We start from the raw sequence: 21,197 nt of genomic DNA on the forward strand, positions 1-21,197 counted from the left end.
GAAAAGGAATTGTTAAGCCTGTCTTTTTATGGCAGCTGAATGCTCTGCCTTGCATGTAAGCGCGAGGATTCACAGGGATGAAGGATACACAGCGCTACAGACCCCAGATGCAACTCTTTCTTTGTTGTCAAATTTAGCTGGCTTTTTCCTTCAGAAAATTGAGGTAAAAGGAATTATAAAAGAAGCCATGCAAGAAAATGAAATGCTGCTATCATGAGGCTATCACTAGTTTCTGCTGACAGCTGTATGTACCCTGCCCCAGCACATTACACATGCTCTTTGTCTTTCTGGTTGCAAAAGGCATTTCTGTGACATCCAGTGTTCATCACATCTACATCATACCATGTGCAATCAAAGGCTAAACGTAACAAGAAGCTGGGCAAGGAATTTGGACTCTGAAAGCCAGGATTATGTTTGTACCTACTGAGAGATTTGTGCTGTGTTCATAGGCAAGCCATTTCATTTCTTCTCTGTTCATAGAAAGCCATTTCATTTCTTCATTTATAAAGTGGATGTAGCTACGGGTGACATACGCCACTGACTTGGCTGATATTTTCAGAACACTAATGTCCTTCCCTGACCTGTGCCATGTCAGCAGGAAGAAAAGAGAAACAAGTAGGTGCTTTATTGTTAATGCACAGTAGGACATCGGTTTATTGTGAGTTACATTGCCTCAGTGTTCAGAAGAAATTGTTCAGACATTAGAAAATGATTTTTGAAAGGGATATTAAAATGGTTCCTTCCTTATCTGTTGTTTGAGACATTCCAAGTGGCAAATAGGAAAGTTGAGGGAGGGAGCTAGGCAGGAGGAGACAAGACGCACAGTTAGAATGTAAGCTGAAGTGACCAGAGATGACCATTGTATCCTGGTAAAGGGAGGCTAAATCTTATACCTTTAGAGGAAATAATAGAATGATTTTGCTGACAAAGTGATGCTTCTTCTTGAACTTCATTCACTTTTTGTCTTTTTCTATGTCTTTATAAACCAGCTGATCTGGAAGAAACTGTCTGAACGCAGGTACTGCTTCCCCAGGCACATGTGCACACATGCACACCCATCCACGCCCTAGCTCAGATCCAGGTCCCTGGACCTTGTCTATATTCTCAGCTTAAAGTAACAGAATATAAGCAGCAGCCTGAACACTGCCTTCAGAAGCATAGTTGTTTCTATGGCTTTCATGAAGGACCATTCCCATCCTTCGCCCCTAGCACCCTTTGCCCTTTGCCAAAAAGGAGTGCTCCAGGCATTTTACAGTCTTTTTTGGAAGCTGAAGGTGTCAGTGGAACAGCACTCCAACTCTCTGTGTGGTCCCAGCACCAGGACTGCTCAGCAGCAGCAGCCTCTGTGTATCTATTCCCTTTACCAGAATTCATCCAAATGGTGATTCAGTTAATCATTACACAACTCCATCTTTGCTAGGAGCCCGCTGATAGAAAGCACTATATGTGCCCCCGGGTGGGTGCCCACTGGGATCCTTAAACAAGAATGGAAGGAAACTAGGGAAAAAACAATAGGATGAGTAAAGGTGATGTATTTCTGCTGTGTGCATGCCTGCTTTTTAAATCTAACTATATACACATATATTAAAAAATCATGACATTGTATTTTACAATTTTACGTATAGAAAATTCTTGGAATTCAGTCTCTAGCGTTACCAATTCCTGTTTTCAGTCACACAACCTCTCACTAGATGCTTCACTGAGGTTTTGTTCAGACCTACCAAGCCCTGGTGTAGCACCAAGCACGGATCGAGCACTCCCCAGCCTCCTGCACCTTCACAAGCCCCACTTGTCTCACCCTTGGTCAGGTATCAGAAATGACACTGCCCACGCTCCTTGCTTGACCTTGTTTATAGTCTTTCCTGGCAGATGTTTATTTTCAGGTGGACAGTGGCAGAAAAGGCTTTTTGGTCATGTCGTTAATTTTTTAGTTACAGTGCTTCTGGGCTGATTTGGAAAAATGTTCTTGCCCTCAGTCGACCCCGCTCCAGCTGCCTGTCTCATGAATAGATGATCTATTGAGACAAATATCTTACCAGATTTTCCTGGCATCCACACTCTCCCTTTTCAAAACTTGTCTATTTTGCTAGTCTATCTGGATTGTTTGATTGAAAACTTATTTTCAATAGGGTAATTTGGGTTTTTAAGTTTTTCATTAGTGGGAATGAATCATGCCAGATTATTCACAGAAACACCAGTCCACGGAGAGATCACAGATAAAATGCATCACAGTCCTGTTCCATGTAGCTGAAAGTGATGAAGAAAAGAACCATTTAGAGGCCAGCCATGCAGAATATTAAATAAGGATACACAGTGATATAACAGTTGTGGGTCATTTCTAAGTACAAGGTAATGAGAAGTTTGTATAAAAAATCCTCCTGTCTGTATGCAATTTTGTGTGTTAGCTGCTTGTCTGTGTATACAGAATTTATCCATGTGTCTGCAGTCTGCATCTGTGTTTCTGTTGAGTATGCTGACAGTTATTCTTTGCCTACAGTAGTGAGTGGAGTCAGGCAGTGCTCTTTATGTTTTCTGCACTTTATTTCTTTGAATTTGTTTCTAAATTTCCACTCACACCTTTCAAGAAGGAATAGCAAATTGTTCTATAAAACAAACGTGACAGAAAAAATTGATTAGTTATACACAGGTAAAAGATGTTTTTTTCAAAAAGATGGTAAGTAAAGTTTTTGACAATACCTACATGACCAAGAAGGTTAAATTCCACTTTCAAAATTGACATGATATTTTGGACATTTTTCCAATTGAGTGCCAGTCAAAAGTCATTGAGGTGTTTCAGAAGATGTGATCCAGAACCCTGAGCTGTTTCTTCTGCAATGGAAATGCTCTTTATGATTTTGGTTGCAGATTGCAGACATGTTGCAAGTGAAGCTGCATTTGCTTCATAAACTTACATTGTCCTGATGTGGTTTGTTTGCATTTTTTTAAAAGGCTGGGATGCCATCATGGATTGGAAAGATGTCTTATCAGGAGGAGAAAAACAAAGGATGGGCATGGCTCGGATGTTTTACCATAAGTAAGCATTTTTATTTGTTCTTTAAGTAGCATCTGAAAATGAGGAAGAGTTTTGCTGTAATAGTTTGAGCAGTAATAGACTATAATCTCCATGCAATATGCAATACTGCTAGACAGTTGCATAGGACCACAGACCTTGTTGCTTATTCAAACTCTGCTTTTGGTTTGGGCAGTACTTCTTACTTAAGCTTTGCTTTTGGCAACATAGCATTACATTTTCCAGATGTTCCTTTCTTTAACATCTTGGGCACAGACATTTTCCCTGCATCTGTCCTACAAATATTGCAGAAGTCTGATGGACTGTTGCAGAGGCTATAGGAATTTAAAAGCCAAGCTCCAAAACTTTTTGGTTTTGGAGACAGCAAGCATGCAAAGGCAGCCCAGTCCATACATAGCAGTAGACAGAAAGTTTCTGAGTTGGCTGTAGTATTGCATGACTTGATGACAGGACAGAATAATACTAGGTCAAACTAGAACATAGAAGTTAGATCACTGTGTACTCAGATGGACCAGGAAATAAAACCCATTTCTCCTGGAAGCTGACTCGGCACCTGAATAATGCATGGAAACTTTATGTTGTTGCTAGCCTCCTTCCAGCTGTAGATGAGAGACAGCTGTGTGGCAAAAATAGCTCTCTCCTTCCTGTTGCTCTTTCAATTAAACATCGTACATGGGAATACTGTCCAAAACATAGGAGACTAATGTTCTTTATCTGCTTTTTAAAGGCCAAAATATGCATTGCTGGATGAATGCACAAGTGCTGTAAGCATTGATGTTGAAGGAAAGATATTCCAAGCTGCAGAAGCTGCTGGGATATCCCTGCTTTCTATAACACACAGACCTTCTCTTTGGTAAGTATGTTCAGGGATTTATCATGGTCCTTGCTTTTAGCTTTCTGACAAGCAGTGGGTTGGCCATTATTCTTTGTACTAGGGCAGTTGTTTAATCAATATCTACTGCACTTTCTAAGATAACTTGTCTACAATAATAGTGATGTAAATGCATTTAGCATTGATTTTTTTCATTCTTTGACACGTATTTATTCCTCCCTCTTATTTTTTTAAAGGTGTTTCAGTTATTAACTATTAATAGCAACATGCAGGTGTCTAAAAGGCAATTAATTAGTCCACCACACCACAGCCACAACAAATATCACCAGATTATTCTGTAAAGGTGACAAGATACATGAGCTGTCCTGGGGAAGTTTACCAATGCTTGGGAGAAGATGGGAAATATGGCAAGTGGTTAAACTACTTTTTGTTCTTCCATAGGAATAATACATCTGGTGTTTTAACTTCAGTTGTGTCCTCTGTCTGCAGGGTTTGTGAGCTTTCAAAATTTGATTGTCTATTAAAAAAAGAAATAAAAAGAAATATTGGAATTCTGAGAAACATCATTCTAGTGAGGGAGTACTAAGTATGGAAGAGTCCCTCAAAGGAAGTAAATGTAGTTACTGAATACATAAACCAGCCAAATACTTTAAAGGGCAAAAGGAGATCAAGAATGTGTAAGCTGACATTAGCAGAGACTATTTGTTCTGAACTCCTTGATCTCTGCTGTCAGATTGTTTGGTTTTTTTAAACTGATGACAAAAAATCCATTACCAGTTTGTTGTCTCAAAGGAAAGAAATTGTATCAGTGTCTGCTTCTCTGAAAGAGAACGGTTTCCCCAGCATCCCTCCTTCCTCTGTGCAGATGGTGACAGTGGAAATGGCTTTTATTGGATCAGGACCTAAATGTTAAGAAAAAATGTGTATTCTGACAGGGAAAAAATGTCACATAGACATTTGTTTTTAAAATAATTTAAATTACACTTAAAAAGAAAAGTAGTATTTACATTTTTTAAAGTTTGGCATTATTTTAAAACCACTGCTCAAGAAAACAGGTATTTGAGGGCATCTCACCTATAAATAATGATGATGCAGAGGTAAGTTATGTGAAAGAACTTGTGAGAAAGATCTTCTGAGTTCAGTTCCTGCCAACATTCTTGTTTCCTAGTACTAGGGCGATTCAGGAAAGTTTGGGATTGTTCTTGTAACCTCAACAGTATTACTGAAATTAACAGAAATCTGGTGATTATGGGGGTTCTAGAGAAGTAAACAGAAGTGCTGAGTATTTAGAAATCAGCATCAAATGCCTTTGACTCAGGTATGCTTCCACAGGGACTGCACCACGTAGACAAAAACTGGGTTCACATGCTGTTTTGTCATCCTCAAGATTATACTGGGAAATACTTGCTCTTTTAATCAAAATATTGGCTACTTTCCTAGATCACAAACATTGGATATCTCAATTAGCCATCTTAGCTTCCTGATTTTTTTGGTTTTTGGTGGGGGAAAAATAGAGGGATAGGTTAAGAATTTGGTGTCACAAAGAATAATATGCAAGAAGTGGTGAATATGAGCCTGGAGTTGAATCTCTTTTAAGTCCCATGTCATAAGCTATTGAGGTTATTAAACTGTCACATTCCCTGGATGGGCTTTATAATCACTGTTTTATGATGCGTCTCATCTTCTATAATTTATAGTGATAAATTACACAGTCATACCAGCAGCTCTGAGGGAAATCTTTGCTCTTCCTCCTGCACCTCCTGATATATGTCTTGTCAGGTCTTGACAAACTCCACATGTACACCTTTGAATATTTTTGGTGCACACACCCTGATACTCACTGAAAGATCTGTGACTCCTACACAGACTGTGTTATTTTGGCCCCTTGCATACTGAACCATGTTTTAGGACTGGAGGTTTCTTTAACCAACCTTATAAGATGCCCAGGAACAAACTGAGGTGTAATTTGAAAAAGCTAGAGTTTTATCAGTAGCATCAGGTACACCGTGTCTGCCCGAATGTATTTTTTACTAAGGAGGCAAAACGTCTCTTCAGAAAGCGAGGTAAATAAAGTGGGACTAGCCTTCCTGGGGGAGAAGGGAGCCTTGTCTGCTGCTGCTGTTCAAGTTCCTGGAGAAAAAAGAGTCTAGTGGAGTTGCAGTGAAGGCAACTTCTAAGAGGGAGGCAGAAAGAGGGAGGCCAACACCTTGGCCAGAGACAGCAGATGATGAGGGCACCCTCCACAGCCATGCTGCCTGCTCCTGCCAGCATCACTGCAGGTGACGTGCCGTGAGCTCAGCCCCGTGGGGTGCTCAAGGCACTGACCGCCCCAGCTGGGGAGCCCATACCAGTGCTGATGGCTTACAGCTGGCACCTTGCTGCTGAATTTCACTAGGTGGCTTAGGGAGGTCCTGGTGACAGGCTTTAATATACCCAAATCCCTTATGAAAGAGTGTCCTGGGATTATGAGTCACTGAAAAAGTCTTACCCAGTGATCCAAAACTGTACAACTCTCAACTTCCTGAGAGGCACCATTGAAGAGCGACACAAATTTGCGTGCAAAAATGAACCATCTGTTCCCTGAGCCATTACTAATGTTTTAATTTCTACTGCAGGAAGTACCACACTCACTTGCTGCAGTTTGATGGACAAGGCGGCTGGCGTTTCGAGCAGTTGGACACCACTATCCGTTTATCACTGAGTGAGGAAAAACAGAGACTGGAATCCCAACTTGCAGGAATTCCTAAGATGCAGCAGAGACTGAATGAACTGTGTAAAATCTTGGGAGAAGACTCAGCGCTTAAAACAATGGGCAAAGAGGAATAAATAATTTATGGTTTATGTTTTTAAAAGTATTTTTTTAGTTAAAAGCATTACAAATCCAGCCATTATCCTTTGCATGCATTGTGATAGAGGCTTAGAACATAGAGAAACACAGCCAGCAGAAAATAATACTCTGAATGCTATGTAAGACTTTAGCATTTTAGTATTAAGGAAGAAAGTGGTTGAACTGTGAAGAGAAAATAAGCAAATGCACAGAGTATAAGATTAGTCATTGCAGCTTATGTTAATTCCTAGTGAAAGCCCGATTCACTGCAAGAAAACTACCAACACACTTAGGTTTTGTAGGTGAATTTTTGCCTGAGACTTGGCCTGCAGAATGTGCTCTTGTACCAGGTCACTGTGTGCGTATGATATGCCTGCTACGCAGAGCAAACCCGGCATGAAACTCAGGCATGGAGCACGGCAGAGGCAGCATCTGAGTGAGTATGCAGATGCATGCAAAAATCTCATTTGGGTATAAGAAACATTCTTTCAGCCCATGTGAAACCAAACTCCTGTTCTACTACTGAATTACATACACACCTTTACCTGCATTTCCATAGGAAGGAGCATAATAGGCTGACCAGAAGGCATCTGTCCGAGCAACCCACTGCCCTCGTGACAGAGAAGCAGGGATAGAGCTAAATATGTAATACACTTGTGCTGTACTTTATGCCATTATGCATAGCTTCAGAGGCTCTTTACCCTTCATAATACATCAGTTCCTTTGGGGGATTATTTATGTCCCCTATTTGGTAACCTCTGGTGGGGAGATGGAGCACTGGGCCCGGCATCAAGTGACTTAGTTTTTGCTTGACTAAGTCTTTCATCTGCTCCATGGGTCTGATCCAGCTGGTGTCTATCTCTGACCCAGTTCCTCCATTGGTAAAATCACAATATAGACACTTGTTTGTTCCACGAGACAGTCTGTGATGAGAAGGATTGTAGGAGAGGAAAATACCAGTTTCTAACAATACACTGAATTCTCAGGCATGGCTGTCCTGCCAGTTAAAATGCTCAGCACTTATAAAGGTCTGTGAAAAGTTAGAGCATTTTATAACCACTAATTAATATGCCTGCCATATTTTGCTAGAGTAGCTGAACACTGCCCTCCCTGTGAGCAAACGCACCAGTTAACAGCTTTTCTTTCAGATGCACTCACTGATTGTCCCATCTGCTTTTCAGTTCAGTAGGAGCCTGGTCCCCAGTCGGTCAGAAGGTGCTTTAAACAGAAGCCCCTAAGACAGTGCTGGCCTGAGTGCCTTGCAGGAGGCAAAAGCTGGTGAATTAGAAATAAAGATGTGAATGAATTTAAGAGTTCCGGATCTGTTCTCCCTGGCTGCAAGTGCACGGCAAATGGGCAGCTTGGGAGTGAAGATCAGGAGGGGTAAGAGGCTTTGCAGATGGGGAAATGAGCCTTAGCCGAGATGTAGCAATCCTGAAGTTTGTTGGTTCTTTTTTTCCTAGAAGTGTGATTCCTTAGAAAATTTCTGTCTGGTGTGCTTAGTCTGAGCGGGGCAATGCATAAGCTGTTAGGAACTGTTAAGAGAGGAGAAATATTTTGGGTGTATTTGCTGAGCTGGGAATGTTTGAGCACCCTGAAGTTAATATAAACTGTTTCATTTTTCCGATCACTTCAATAACAAGGGGAAGGTGAATTAACTCCCTCTGCCAAATCCCAGTCCAATGCACTAACCATTAGCCCATCTTCCTTCTCGCCGTGTGCTCGTCTTGCTGCTTGGTACAGCACTTGCACCAGAAAATGGAGTAACTCTGCTCCTTGCTCCTCCAGAGTCTGTGGCTTGAATGTAACCCTGTAACCTTTCCTGGTGACAACAGTTTGTTCCTCTCATTAGTTTTGTCTGTAGAGTCCCCTGGGACATCGCACTGACACAGAAAGGAATGCTTTTGGGAACCTTTGAAAGGGATGAGAAATTAAGGTTCAAGATAATAAGATGTTGTGTTGTTAAGTGCAGACTGGAGGTCACTGCTGTGGTGGATGACATATGCGCGCATTTTAATTTGCAATGTCTCTGCTTGTCCCTCTCCCTGAAGGCTAGCTTTCCTCCTTCTCATCTTCAAAGAAAAATTCAGAACTGCTAAGGAAAAAAAGAACTCAGCCAAGAATCTGTTCTCGGTGAGCGTATATGAGATGACTGATGATTTTAAAGGCTTGCACATTTCTGAGTTATGTTTCTCTAGGATGGTGATGAATCAGGCATTCATCGAATGCATGCCCTTGTCCCAGCTGCAGTGTCCTTCTGCTAGAGCAAAGCAGCCACAAAGCCATCTTTCCACAAGCCTCTCCCAAGGCAGGAGCTGAGTTGGAGGAAGGGACATTAGTGTTCCCCACCCCTCCGTTAAGCACTTTACCATGTGGCTGGGAGCTAAACCAGGGTTGACCAGTCCCTGAATGAGGAGGACACTGAAAAGTGTTGAACAATTGGCCCAATTCGGCACAGCTCCAGGTGTGGTCCTGCATGCTCCCAGCCTCCCACCAAAGCTCTGCCATGGCCCTTGGGAGCCATTAGGGGCAAGTGCAGCGCCTGAAATCTGCTGTACCACCTCGCAGATATCAAAGCTGGCCATCCCTCACGGCACAACAGAGACACATCTTCTGAGGAAATTGTGTTTAGAAGAAAGAAGTTTGTTTGCTGTTTTTTAAATGACATTATGCATAAAACATACAAAAGATACATACTTACTGATTAAATTTTAATGAAAACTGAAATAGCTCCAGGATCAATATAATAGTATTTTCCTTGAAGTTTGGTACAGATTGGATCCAGTAACAGACTTAACCATTCCCATTCAGTAATATGGCATAAAATATCTTAGCATCTCATTCAGCTGTTGACATTCTCGTAGGCATGACAAGAACATTAGAGGCTGGTATGAGAAGAAAATCTTCTCTAAATAGGAACTTTCTAAGCAATGCTGAGCCAGTTTTAGAAAGATTTTCTGTACCAGGGCTCATTATTTTTAAAGTTAGTTTTGTGGCTGGAAGAGAAGCTGCCCTGGAGATTTTCTCTGCAAACTTTCTGAGTTTTTCCAAGGGCTAACTGAGGCGGGAGTCTCCGGTTCTGTTTCTGGAGAGTTTTGCCTCTGATGTAATACAGGGCACAAGCCAGCTCACTTTTTATGCTGCTTCAGACCCAGATGGGAAAGCAAGAGCATAAGTACATGCTTCCTGCTCAGGGAGATGCTGTTCTGGAGCCAAGGCACGAGGAGCACTTGGCCTTTGCAGTGCAAGAGGGTCAGAGCAGGGCAGGATGCCTTGGTGGAATCCTTTTTCCTGGTGCAGTGAGAGCTGCTCATCAGTTTATTCCCTTTCTGGCATTCAGGAGCCGGGAGGCCAAGGAAGTGACTTTTTGGCCTTCCTTCTGTCTGTCATATCTAGCTGGAGCTAGCCAGATCCAGCTCATTGTGTCGTAGCATCTATGCATTTAGGGCTGGATACTGCAACGTGCTCAGTGCACTTAGCCTCCTGTGAGCACCCTCGCAGCCCCCAGGACTCAGGGCAGACTGGACTTGTCTGCGTCTGCATCCTAGAGGAGTACAGGTGCTGAGCAAAATTCACGCCAGTCTCAGGCATGGATTAACTGTACAATAAAAATATGAAGTATCCGCATCAGTTCATTCAGAGAATGTTGGGATTTTTTGCAAGAATCTTCAGAATGAGAGGAAATGTTTTTTGTGCATGGGATTTCAGTATTTTAATGTAGGAGGAGTTTGTTTTTCACTTAGTTTTGGGACCAGACTCATTCCTGTTTTAGACTTGGAAGCCCTCCTTCTGCAGGGGTTGAAAACCCCACATATCTTTTAGAGGAGTTTTTTGAAACCAGTGGGATTTGTATTTGAGTGAAGAATGAAGGACTTGGTATTCAATGGGATATTTTAGGGAAAATTGCAATAAAAATTATATCCTAAAGAAAATGAACACATCTACAGTCCCCTGAACATGTCTGAATGATGGTAATGCATGCCAAAGTCAAGTTTATGAGCCTGTGATCAGAGATTTCAATCGTATATAGAATGAAATCCCCCTACTGAGCTGTTCATGAAGCTTAAGAGAACTGAACTGCTAATCGAATGTGTCTTTGTTTTATGTTTGATATTAATGCCTTTTAAGAGCAGACAATTTATAAAGCAATAAATTATGCTTTACAGTTGTAATTTATTTCAACCTCAAATTAAACATGTTGCATTTACTTTGAGTTTACAGTGTTCCTTATGTATCATTCACAAAGCAGTCAGGACCTGCCTGTGTGTGCTCTGGGAGAATACCTCACACTGCCTTTCTGTCGCCTTATTTCTGATTATGGCTCATTCTGCAGCACCTGCTTTGTATTTTTTAAATTAGTGTCTTTAACCTCATGTAAGTGAGACAATCTATGAGAGGGTAACAGTGACGTATTAAAAATACTGCACTGACCCAGTGCAAGTTTATTGTGTATGATCTGTATTCAAACAGGCAATTAAAAAAGAGATTGTGATGGTGGCTGATGCAGGGCTGAGGAGCCAGCTGGGTCCTGGGGCTGACCCCCCAAGTGAGAAACCAGGCTGGGATGAGGTCTGGGAAAAACCAGTCCAAGAGAGCCCATGGGAGGAGCCATGTGTTGGAAAAAGGGAATAATGAAACCTGTCTTGGACATAAAATAATCATGCAATAGCACATTACTTTTCTTCTGTTGTCATGAAACATAGAGGGACAAGCTGGCCATGACACAGCATTTGTAGGATAACAAAAACAACAAAAGAAACAAAAATGTTCATTTATTGATCAATTTTAACGTGAAGATTGTCCTAAAAGTTATTTAGATTGAAGTGTCTTTGAAAGAGAGTTTGTATTTGTTGTGTTTTAGAGCTGCATTTCAAATAGATCAGATTCATAATGCTTTTCATAAAGACTTGGGTCTTTGGGAAGCAGAAATTATTCTCACCATAAATGATAAGCGAGATACTGAAGCAAACCCAACCTCTTTAATATTTAAAGCAACCAAAAAGATTGCACTCAGTAAGTCTAATATCTTGTCCTCTGTATCTCAGTTAAAATGTTCTTCTCCTTGATTATAGCCACACTGTGCTATAAATACATGAAATTCATGAGAGACTTCTTTATCAGTTGGTGTTTCCTGTGCCAGTGTGTTTGGAGGTCTCTGTGTTTATTATTGTGCTGGTTTTGGCTGGGATAGAGTTAATTTTCTTCACAGTAGCTAGTATGGGGCTGTGTTTTGGATTTGTGCTGGGAACAGTGTTGATAACACAGGGATGTTTTGGTTACTGCTGAGCCCTGCTTACCCAGAGCCAAGGGCTTTTCTGCTCCTCACCCCACCCCACCAGCGAGGAGGCTGGGGGGGCACAAGGAGTTGGGAGGGGACACGGCCGGGACAGCTGACCCCAACTGACCAGAGGGGTATTCCAGACAATAGGACGTCGTGCTCAGCACATAAAGCTGGGGGAAGAAGGAGGAAGGGGGGACGTTCAGAGTGATGGCGTTTGTCTTCCCAAGTCACCGTTAGGCGTGCTGGAGCCCTGCTGTCCTGGAGATGGCTGAACACCTGCCTGCCCATGGGAAGTGGGGAATGAATTCCTTGGTTTGCTTTGCTTGTGCATGCGGATTTTGCTTTACCTATTAAATTGTCTTTATCTCAACCCATGAGTTTTTCTCACTTTTACCCTTCTGATTCTCTCCCCCATCCCGCTGTGGGATGAGTGAGCGAGCGGCCATGTGGTGCTTTGTTGCCAGCTGGGGTTAAACCACGACAAATATACAGGTTGCACTAAGTCTTCCTTCCCATGCTTTTGGCCTGCTTTCTGCCCCTCCTGGGGTGGGTGCAGCGCTGAGACATCTGGGTGCTGGTATCCTCCTCCCCGGGAAATGTACAGCACAAACGTGTGTGTGAGCAGAAGTCCCCAAGCATCTCATGGCCAGACCTTGCAGATGCTTCCCAGTGAGACAGACCGCATCCTCGTGGGTTGGCACCACGGGGACTCAGCCTTTGATGGCAAGTGGTGGAAGAGAGAGAGTGGGTACTGTAAAGTGGTAGTCAGCGAACACTTTTAGGAAAAGTCTTAAGATATAATGTCTGCACAACTAGAGTGATCAGTAGCTAACAAGGTACTAATGCAAAGTATACTGAAGTGCAACAACTAGTAGTGATAAAGCTGGGCTTTGCTAGGTGTATGCTCACAATAATAGGACATTCTTGCACTAGCAAACGCTTCCCAGTATCAGTTTATGCCTCCAGTGCCAGGCTGGTTTAAAAGTTACACAGCTCATACTTTTGAAAAACAAATAATCCTCTTTTAGCCCTAGCAAGTGGTCATCAGAAGCACACAATTGCTTTTCATAATGTCCTTTGGAGTATTTATAGGTAACCCATAAATATAATCAATTCCCAAATAATGACCTGCCTTGTTTGAGCTCTGCTATTCAGCCTAAAATCCCTTTATATCCAGTATGAAATGGCAGCCACGGAAGCAAAATTATGAAAAACCCCATTTCCTTGCTAGTCCAAAATGAGCATACATTGCTCAAGGAGGTGCTGCTGCAGTCTCTTGCTAACCCATTTTTATACTGTAATTACGTTACAGAGAATTCAACTGCTGTCTAATCGCTAATCTTCACTTACATATGTGCCATATGGCTCATTGCTGAGCATTGGAGGATGAGGACTCTGTTTATTAGTCTCTTCTTGCTTTCATTATTATGGGTGAAAAAAAGCGTGATTAATGCATTTCATGCCAAGATGAAAGTGGAGGCAAGTAATGCCGGCCTGGGAGAACGACTGCGCTTCCTTTGTAAGGACTTACTTCCAGGGACTTCTGAAGGGAGGTTCAATTCCTCTTTCAAGTCATGGGCTGAAAACTGCTTGTCTGAGAGAGGTTTTAATTAACAACCAGAAAAAAACCCTGGTATTAAAAAATGTCTGCTAGCTGTTTCCTTAGTCAATCCCATCTGGCTTTGTCAGTCTCCTGTGACCCACCCGCCCTGCTCTGAGGCTGGGCTGCTCCTTGAGGATGTTGCTGTGCCGGTGAGGGCTGCAAGCCCCGGCTCCCCGGGGGACACCACCGAAGCGCCTGCTCCTCTGCCCGCTGAGTGCCTCTGGGAAACCTGAGGTTACTACACTGGCATGGGCTCCGACCTTTCCAGACCCCTTCTCCTCTAACTAAGGATTATTTCCGAAAAACCAATCTTCTCACTCTCTTGGCTTTAACTCCTGTTCTGCCTGTCAAAGTTTCCAGTGGAGGCTGGAGTTCCCAGGGGCATGTTCAAGACAAACCGGATCAGATGGGCCAAAGCATGCCCTTACCTAGGACATAGTTCAGGGGTGTATCATCAATACCCGCCTAGCCTGCTGTGAAGTGTAAGGCCATGTTCAAAGTGGTTTGAGTTGTTTTGTTAAAGCCGTGCTCGAAGGTGCATGGTTGCTTTGCTAGTTCAGAGCCTTATGCTGCTGCAAAAAGCCTAAATGAGATGCAGACGTTGGAAGTAGACAAATTCAGGCTTGAATGAAGCCAGGACAGGTTTTGATTCTGATGGGTGCTGGGGTGCTCCAGCAGAAAGTGCCTGTTTGGCCCAGGGTGTTGTTCGATGGCATCTATGGCTCGTGTTAGGCAGTGCCAAAACAGCCCCTCCTGGCTGAAGGGTAATTATGAAAGCAGAAACTCCAGTGCTGCTGGACTCAACAGGGCTGCAGCACCCTGTGCTTTCCTGGACAACTCAGCCAGCATGCTGAATGCCATTGGACAGAAAAGCTATTTGTGAGTTTGGAAGGAAAGGCCTGAAGACCTGGAGCCACAAAGGACAAGTCTCTCCAGCTCTTCTCCTGCTTTTGTAGGTGGGCAAGTACAGACAGACCCAAGCTGCCCTGCCCAGGCACCCATGAAAGCACGTTTAGCCAGCATCGCCCACCTCGAAAAGGCACTTCTTCATGCAGGAGCTTCCCTGCATTACCCAGTGCTGGGCTGAACACAGTGCTGGGCTGCACTAAACACAGTGCTGGGCTGCCTCCAGATCAGAGCAGGCTCCTGCCCTGCCAGCCTGGAGCATGGGCAGAAGACCTCTGCTGTCTGCATCCACCTGCCCAAACAGGTCTTAAACTGGCCGTAATCTGGGTTTGTGCTCTAATCCCATCTGACTGTCACGATCTTTTCAAGTTTTTTTTTTTGATTTCTTGTGGGTGGAGGCAGAAGAGGTGCAAACGCACACTCTCCTGAAGAATGAGGTGTGTGTGAGCAGAGACTATTTGCTTTGTTGCACTTGAAGCTGAGTCCTCAACCACAGCAGGCTTGGGTGGGGGCAAGAACACAGCTCTGCTGCATGCCATGGAGACCTCATGGTCTTAGAGTTTCACTGCAAATGCACTTCATCAGTGTGCAGGAATACTTAAGACCTGGGAGAGCTGTTCATCACCCAAGTCTTGCTTCATTTACCTCAATCAGTTTGTCCAGCAGCTGGCTGAGCACCAGATTCAGGCACAAATACAGAAGCTTTTGTGCAGTCTTACAGGCTCAGAATTCCTGTTCCACGTGTAACGTTAAGCCTCAGGAATCTTGTTTGAAAAGTGCTGCTAAAACTCCAGTCCAGTGAGCTTCTGGCAAGAAAGAAAGTTGGCGCCGAGTTGAACACCACGTTAAGTAGTGAAGCCAAATTTATTCCTGGTGAAACACAGGGCATGTCAGGGAAACTAAACAAAACAAATGTTTGGTCCGTGAAGTTTAAAGTCACCAGGCATCTCTAGCTGTTCTTAAAAGGTTTCCTTAATGACACTGATTAGATTATTAGAGGGGAACTTGCAAGAACCCATGTTACTGCTGAGTTTGCAGACTCATATCAGCATAGCATTGCCAAGGTTTGCTCCTGAGCCAGGCTTGCTCCCTTTGTGGGATAGCTAGAGTAGTTTTATTGGCAAGCGTCCTCTGTAAAGATTATTGATAGTGAGTGCATTCTGATGATGACATATGCAACTCCTTCTGCTATTAGCGGGTGAAGAAATTGCCGTTACTTTCAGGCACAACACATAAAATAACAACTGCATTTATGACCCTTAACCTTATGAAGGCACTTAAGGGTTTGTTTTGTATGAATATAATTTTAAGTTGCTCAGCAGCTCTTGGGAGTGACAGACTATGCAATATACCGTGGAATACATAATTGGTGATAGTTGAAGTCAAAATTATTCACAGATCCTAAATTCCTTCCCAAACTCTTTTTCCCATTGTTTGCATGCTGCATTACTTAATTGGAGCAGATCTGCATCCTCATCAGCGCCGCTATGGGCAGGGCTCAGTAACCACGGCATTTCCCAAGAGTTTCATGACTTTATCTCTGCCAGGCTGACATTTTACTAGCCGAATACTTGTCTGCCACACTTAGGAAGCCTTCAGTGAAGATGATGTAAGCTTTGCAGGTGTAGATGAAAGCTGAATTGAATTTGGCCTTTAGTTATGCCTTGTTGTGTAGAACTGACATGACTGATAAGCTGAGGGGGAAAAATTTCAGGAAAAAAAATGAAACACATCTAAGTTTCCTTCCAGTCAATTCCAGCACTCCAACCAGTGCTGTCTGCCTTTACAGAAACCAGCTGTAGTAGGCTGGGAAGCACTCTCACATTGCCTAGGGCACAGCTTTGATCAAACAACCTCAGCTTGCCTCTCACAAAGCTTTCTTCATGCACCTGATATGGGATCCTGCCTGAGATAATGAATCATGATGCATTTAAAAGAAATTAAAGGATTCACGTCAAAGTCTGCCTCTAATCCAAACCAGCACCTTGATCATTCCTCCCGTGTGCAGTGCAGCAGGGCAGCAACAATCCCGGGCATTGGCTCATGGGCTGAGCACCCGCAAATGTAGGTCACTGCCATCTGAGAGACAGAATCAATATTTCAAGGTGCATTGCTCCCTCTAGCTTACGCGTTTAATTGAAGGGGTAGGAGACCTAAAATTAATTTTTAAACAACCTGACTGGAGGGCAAAAATCATCTTAATTAAATCTTATTCACTCTTCCTCTGATCCAGCAGGCAGATGGTGCTTCCCTCCTGCACTTTGAAGAGGTTGGGCCAGAAAGGCTTCCAGAGAAAGCAGATCTGAGACTATCAGAGCTCACTTTCAGACAGGTTTCCACTGCAGGGATCACTGACCCTGCCTGTCTGTCCACAAACCAGAGAATTTGAAGACAACAGACAGGATTAGAGGGACATGCTCCCAACCCTACGCTTCTATGGTGAAATAAGGGGGTCAGACCTTTTGGAAAATTTTAGGGGTTTTTTCCCCTCCCCTTGTGCTTGTGCTTCTGTTTATTTACTGAGTTTTGAGCACAATTGCTTACACCCCGGGCTGGCTTTCTCAAAAGGAGGTGCTGGGGAAGGTCCCCGGAACAGAGGGCTGCCACACAACACTGGCAGTACCTAGCTAGCATATGCACCCACGGCACCGCTTTGCATTTGGCTTTGCCTGTGGTTCATATTTTCATGCTTTACTCTCTGGCCGTGAAGCTAGAAATAGGTTGCTTTTTATTTATTTTATTTTTTTAAAAAAAAGCTGTGGCTTTCTCTCCTTTGCTTACCTCCACAGAACTGGAATTCCCAGGGTGGAGGAGAAATCCAACTGTTAGGATATTTGTGATAAAAAGGGTGAGAACTGGCTTTATTGAGAAAACAGCTTAGTCCCCCTGACACATTCCAGCTTAAACGTTTGTTCTGTATTGCAAACATAGCTGCCAGCCTGGCTTCCCCAAACACCATGTTCTCCCGGCCCCAGTAAAGGAGCGGGGCTGAGGCCAGCAGCAATAGCAGGGTGTCCTTCTGCGTGGCTTCTGGGCGAAGAAACGTTGCCAACACACCCTGCCTCGCTGCTAAAGCCCGCTGCCGTGGTGGAAACGACTGGGGAAGGAGGAATGCATTAGTCCCTACCTCATGCTGATGGGGTGAGGTTAAAGGCTCAGAGGCTGAAAGGGCAGCCGCACTTCACAGGAGAGAAAAGCGGTGGGGAAGAGGAAAGGGAAAGCCGGGGTGCAGGGAAGCCAGGGAATGCTTCCCCTCTGGGGGCAGCAGCAACTTTCTTTTGAAGACCAGCAGCAGCGCATCTTTGAAGTTTGTTTCAAGCCGAGTACATAAGAGCTCTGGGAGTGTTCACATAACAGAGATGCCTGGCAGTAGTTCCAGGGATTGTGCAAGGGCTGCCATGAAGTCAACCAAGAATGAGACTAAGGAGCTGCTCCCCAGCTAGAGCATAGGGGTGGGACAGCCAGCCAGGGACCCACTCCCTAACCAACCGAAAGGGTGAGGTAGAGCAGCTGGAGAACCACTCCTCCTACTGCAGGGAGACCTCACCTCCACCCCAGAAGAGCCTGCCCACAGCCAGGGAGTTGCTGCCCACCTCTAGCAAATCGGTAGAGCCAGGTTAACTTCGAGCCCCTGGACCACGGGATGTTAGCCAGCATTGTAAGGGCTAAAGAAAATTTAAATGCTACTTTTTTAACCCATTTGTAGAACATCTTTAAACCCCTCATCCTTACGGGACACGAGGTGCCTTCAGGAACCTTTGGCCACATCCAGCCATGACCACAGGAATGCCTTTCTGGCATGCTGTGGTTTCTCTGCCTGGACACCAGCACTTCCAGCATCCTCTTGACATGCTAGAAGACACTTGTCCCAGGCCACCCACCTGAGTCCAGTGGTAAGCATGATGAGCGTGTGGGGCACAGACTGCAAGGGCCACCTAATGCTTTGTGTGTGGCATACGCTGACACAAGTACCCACAGCAGCCAGCTCCCCATTGCCCTGAGGAGGGGACTCTGTCCCAGAGTAGGAGAATAGACAAACTGGGCGGCTGTTGTGTGGGTGAGACATAAAGCAGTGTGTGAAGGCTGTTGGTGGATCACCAACCAGCTGGCATGAATGTGAAATTACTCTTTATTTCCACTGTAATCAAGATTTTTTGAGAGCTATTGGTATGCCTCATGCAGATGCAGCACCACTCAACGTTGCCAACACTGAGTTACACCCACGTACATCTTTAGGTATGTCCCCTGGTGATTATCAAACATGTGTCCTGATTGCCTTGGCAAGACCTGAATGTTCCTAAACTGCTGGTTGCTGCAGCCTGGGAAATACCTGAGTAAAGTGTTACGGTATTTGTGTCTTTTCGGCATAGTCTTCCCTCTGCATCCAGTAGACCCTGCCTTGATACACTTGTCAAGGCATGCCACATATATTGTGTAAATAAAAGTGGAAAATGTGTTTTCTGAGGAGCACTGCTGCATGTGCCACAGCCAGCTGGACCTACGAGTTACTGAACGTGATGAAATGCTTCCCCGCCTCTTCTTACAGAGAGATATTTCAGTACCATTTCCCTGGCGATTCAAAACCTGTTTCTTCATGCTTCAAAACTAGGTGCTACGTGCTAGGGACAACTTGCACAATCTGTTTCCAATGATAGAATTCAAACATTTCTGATACTTATGTGAAGAAGAATGGAGCAAGCTTTCATGTTCGCTAATGCCACGCCTCAAGCAGCTTTGCTTAAAAATAGTGACATTTTTACAAAACAACAAGTACTGGATTGTTGTCATCTCTGTGCTTCTGATTTCTGAGCCTTCAGGATATAGCTAATCTAAATTTTCCTATTTTCTTTGTGAATATGAGTGCTGGATACTTTCTTATTAATCTGGAAGGATTTTACTCTTGCATAATTATGGGTGTGCAAGAGCTTGAGCTTTATGGAAAACATCAAATCTTTGAAATTCTTGATAAAATTACAAGAACTGGCAAACTCGGTGTTTTATAAAATAAAAAAATCTTTTGTCTTTATCTGTCATCTAACAAAACAAAACAAAAAATTTTTTTCTTTTCTTGTATGTGTATACCTTTGAACTGAGTCAAGCCTGGAAAATGTCAGTCCTCCCAGAAAAGATTTCACAAAATTTTATTAGTAACTAAAAAGGAGTTTGTATCATAGTACATAAATCATAGTATTTGCTACCCAAAAATCAATTTATAAAACATGTTGGGTAACAGAAGATAGCTCAGCATGTGGCCGATGACACTAGCACAGGTTAAAGTTCAGATTCATTTGAAAGAACATGATCCACAAGTTAAAAGAAATACTGTAAGTAGTAGATCAGTTAGAAAATATACAGGAAGGCCTGTATAATTAAGGATATTTAACTGAGCATTCTAGAGAAATACATGTAGTTATGCTAAAGACTGAACGGTGAATTAGATAGTGATGGATATTAAGATGTATTAGTAAGTAGCTGGATTCTGGGTCTATGGCCCTTAGGCACAACTCATTGATGATTCTTGTTGCCTCCTAACTTAGGGGTTAGAGGGAAAAGGCAGCACAAAGGCTTTCACGACAAATCCTGTCTTTCTAATGAAATGGCTGCCCACATTGCTGCCTGGCCAAAGTGAGGCAGGAATTGCCTCCTGAGTGAAAAGCAGTATTACATCAATTTCTTTGGTTTTTACTCAACTTCACACCAAAATTTCTGTGGATCTCGAGAGGGTTTGCCAGGTGAATGAGCCACTGCACTGAATTTGATCAATGCCTGAGTGCTTTAGCTTAATTTGAAAGACAGATCAGCAGCTGCATGGACAGGTACCCATAGTGGACAAATATATAAAAATTTGCCCGTAGGGGTAGTTTCCTGTAATCCCAGTTATTCACTACGTGGCTTGGACTTTGGTACGTGAAGGGTTTATTGATCACTCTTAATTATCACTTTGCATGGCAAAGTACAGGGCACTAACACCACTCAGCTGCTTGTACAACTGAGGAGCACCTCACACAAGGACACAGGAAGACCTTGGTCTCTTCCGAATATCACTGGGGGTTTTGGTCGGAGGGTATCTTGTGGTGAGGAGCGTCACAGTTCAGCTGGACACGTTTTCCATTTCCAGGCCTGTGTGTGCATTGTGCACTTCAGCTTGAACAAAAAGGAAAGCAAGGTAGGACTTTGTCCCACAGTTCATCAAGCAGTAAAATGTGGTCACTCTTTTACCAGGTAAATAGGCTACTTCAGAGCACAAAGACTGTCTTCAGGTCTTCAATCTGACAAACCTTAACTCCAGTAGTGAAAGGTACTGGCATTGAAATCCATCTAGAAATACTCTGTAAACAGCCCTGGGGCTTCTTCATGTCCTGCCCCCATCTACCACTCGAGCTAGGTAGCAGGTTGGATTTACTGCATTTCACTTTGTCAGCAAGGAGTACAATTAGTAACCATAACAAGTTCTCAGACAAATTTCTAAATCACTGCTGTATCAACCTAACTGGGGAATTAGACTGAGCAGGTCTATGCAGAAATAACTAAATAGGAAGACTAAGTATCAACATACATTCCCTATATATTTTAGTCCTGTGCCATAATGATAATTAGTTACCTCTTATTTTGGCTTGAGCAACAGCACTGATTTCCAGTCAGGTGAGCTCAGTCTATCAGCACGCTCTGCTGCTGAGCATTTCAGTCAATGATTTGCTCTTCACTTTAGCTCTTGAT

General features: G+C 43.5%; 1 protein-coding gene across 1 annotated transcript in view; it reads left to right on the plus strand.

Moving 5' to 3' along the window:
* The window catches only part of ABCD2 (ATP binding cassette subfamily D member 2), a 46,431-nt gene extending 35,528 nt beyond the window's left edge, over nucleotides 1–10,903 (plus strand). Inside the window, exons 8-10 of the mRNA XM_075024880.1 lie at nucleotides 2,950–3,034; nucleotides 3,759–3,884; nucleotides 6,479–10,903. Of these exons, the coding sequence (XP_074880981.1) occupies nucleotides 2,950–3,034; nucleotides 3,759–3,884; nucleotides 6,479–6,689 (422 nt within the window). The 3' untranslated portion in view covers nucleotides 6,690–10,903. The remainder of the gene's footprint in view (nucleotides 1–2,949; nucleotides 3,035–3,758; nucleotides 3,885–6,478) is intronic.
* The last annotated feature ends 10,294 nt before the right edge of the window (nucleotides 10,904–21,197 follow it).

This window comes from Buteo buteo, chromosome 4 (assembly GCF_964188355.1).
Source record: "Buteo buteo chromosome 4, bButBut1.hap1.1, whole genome shotgun sequence".
NCBI classification, from domain to species: domain Eukaryota; kingdom Metazoa; phylum Chordata; class Aves; order Accipitriformes; family Accipitridae; genus Buteo; species Buteo buteo.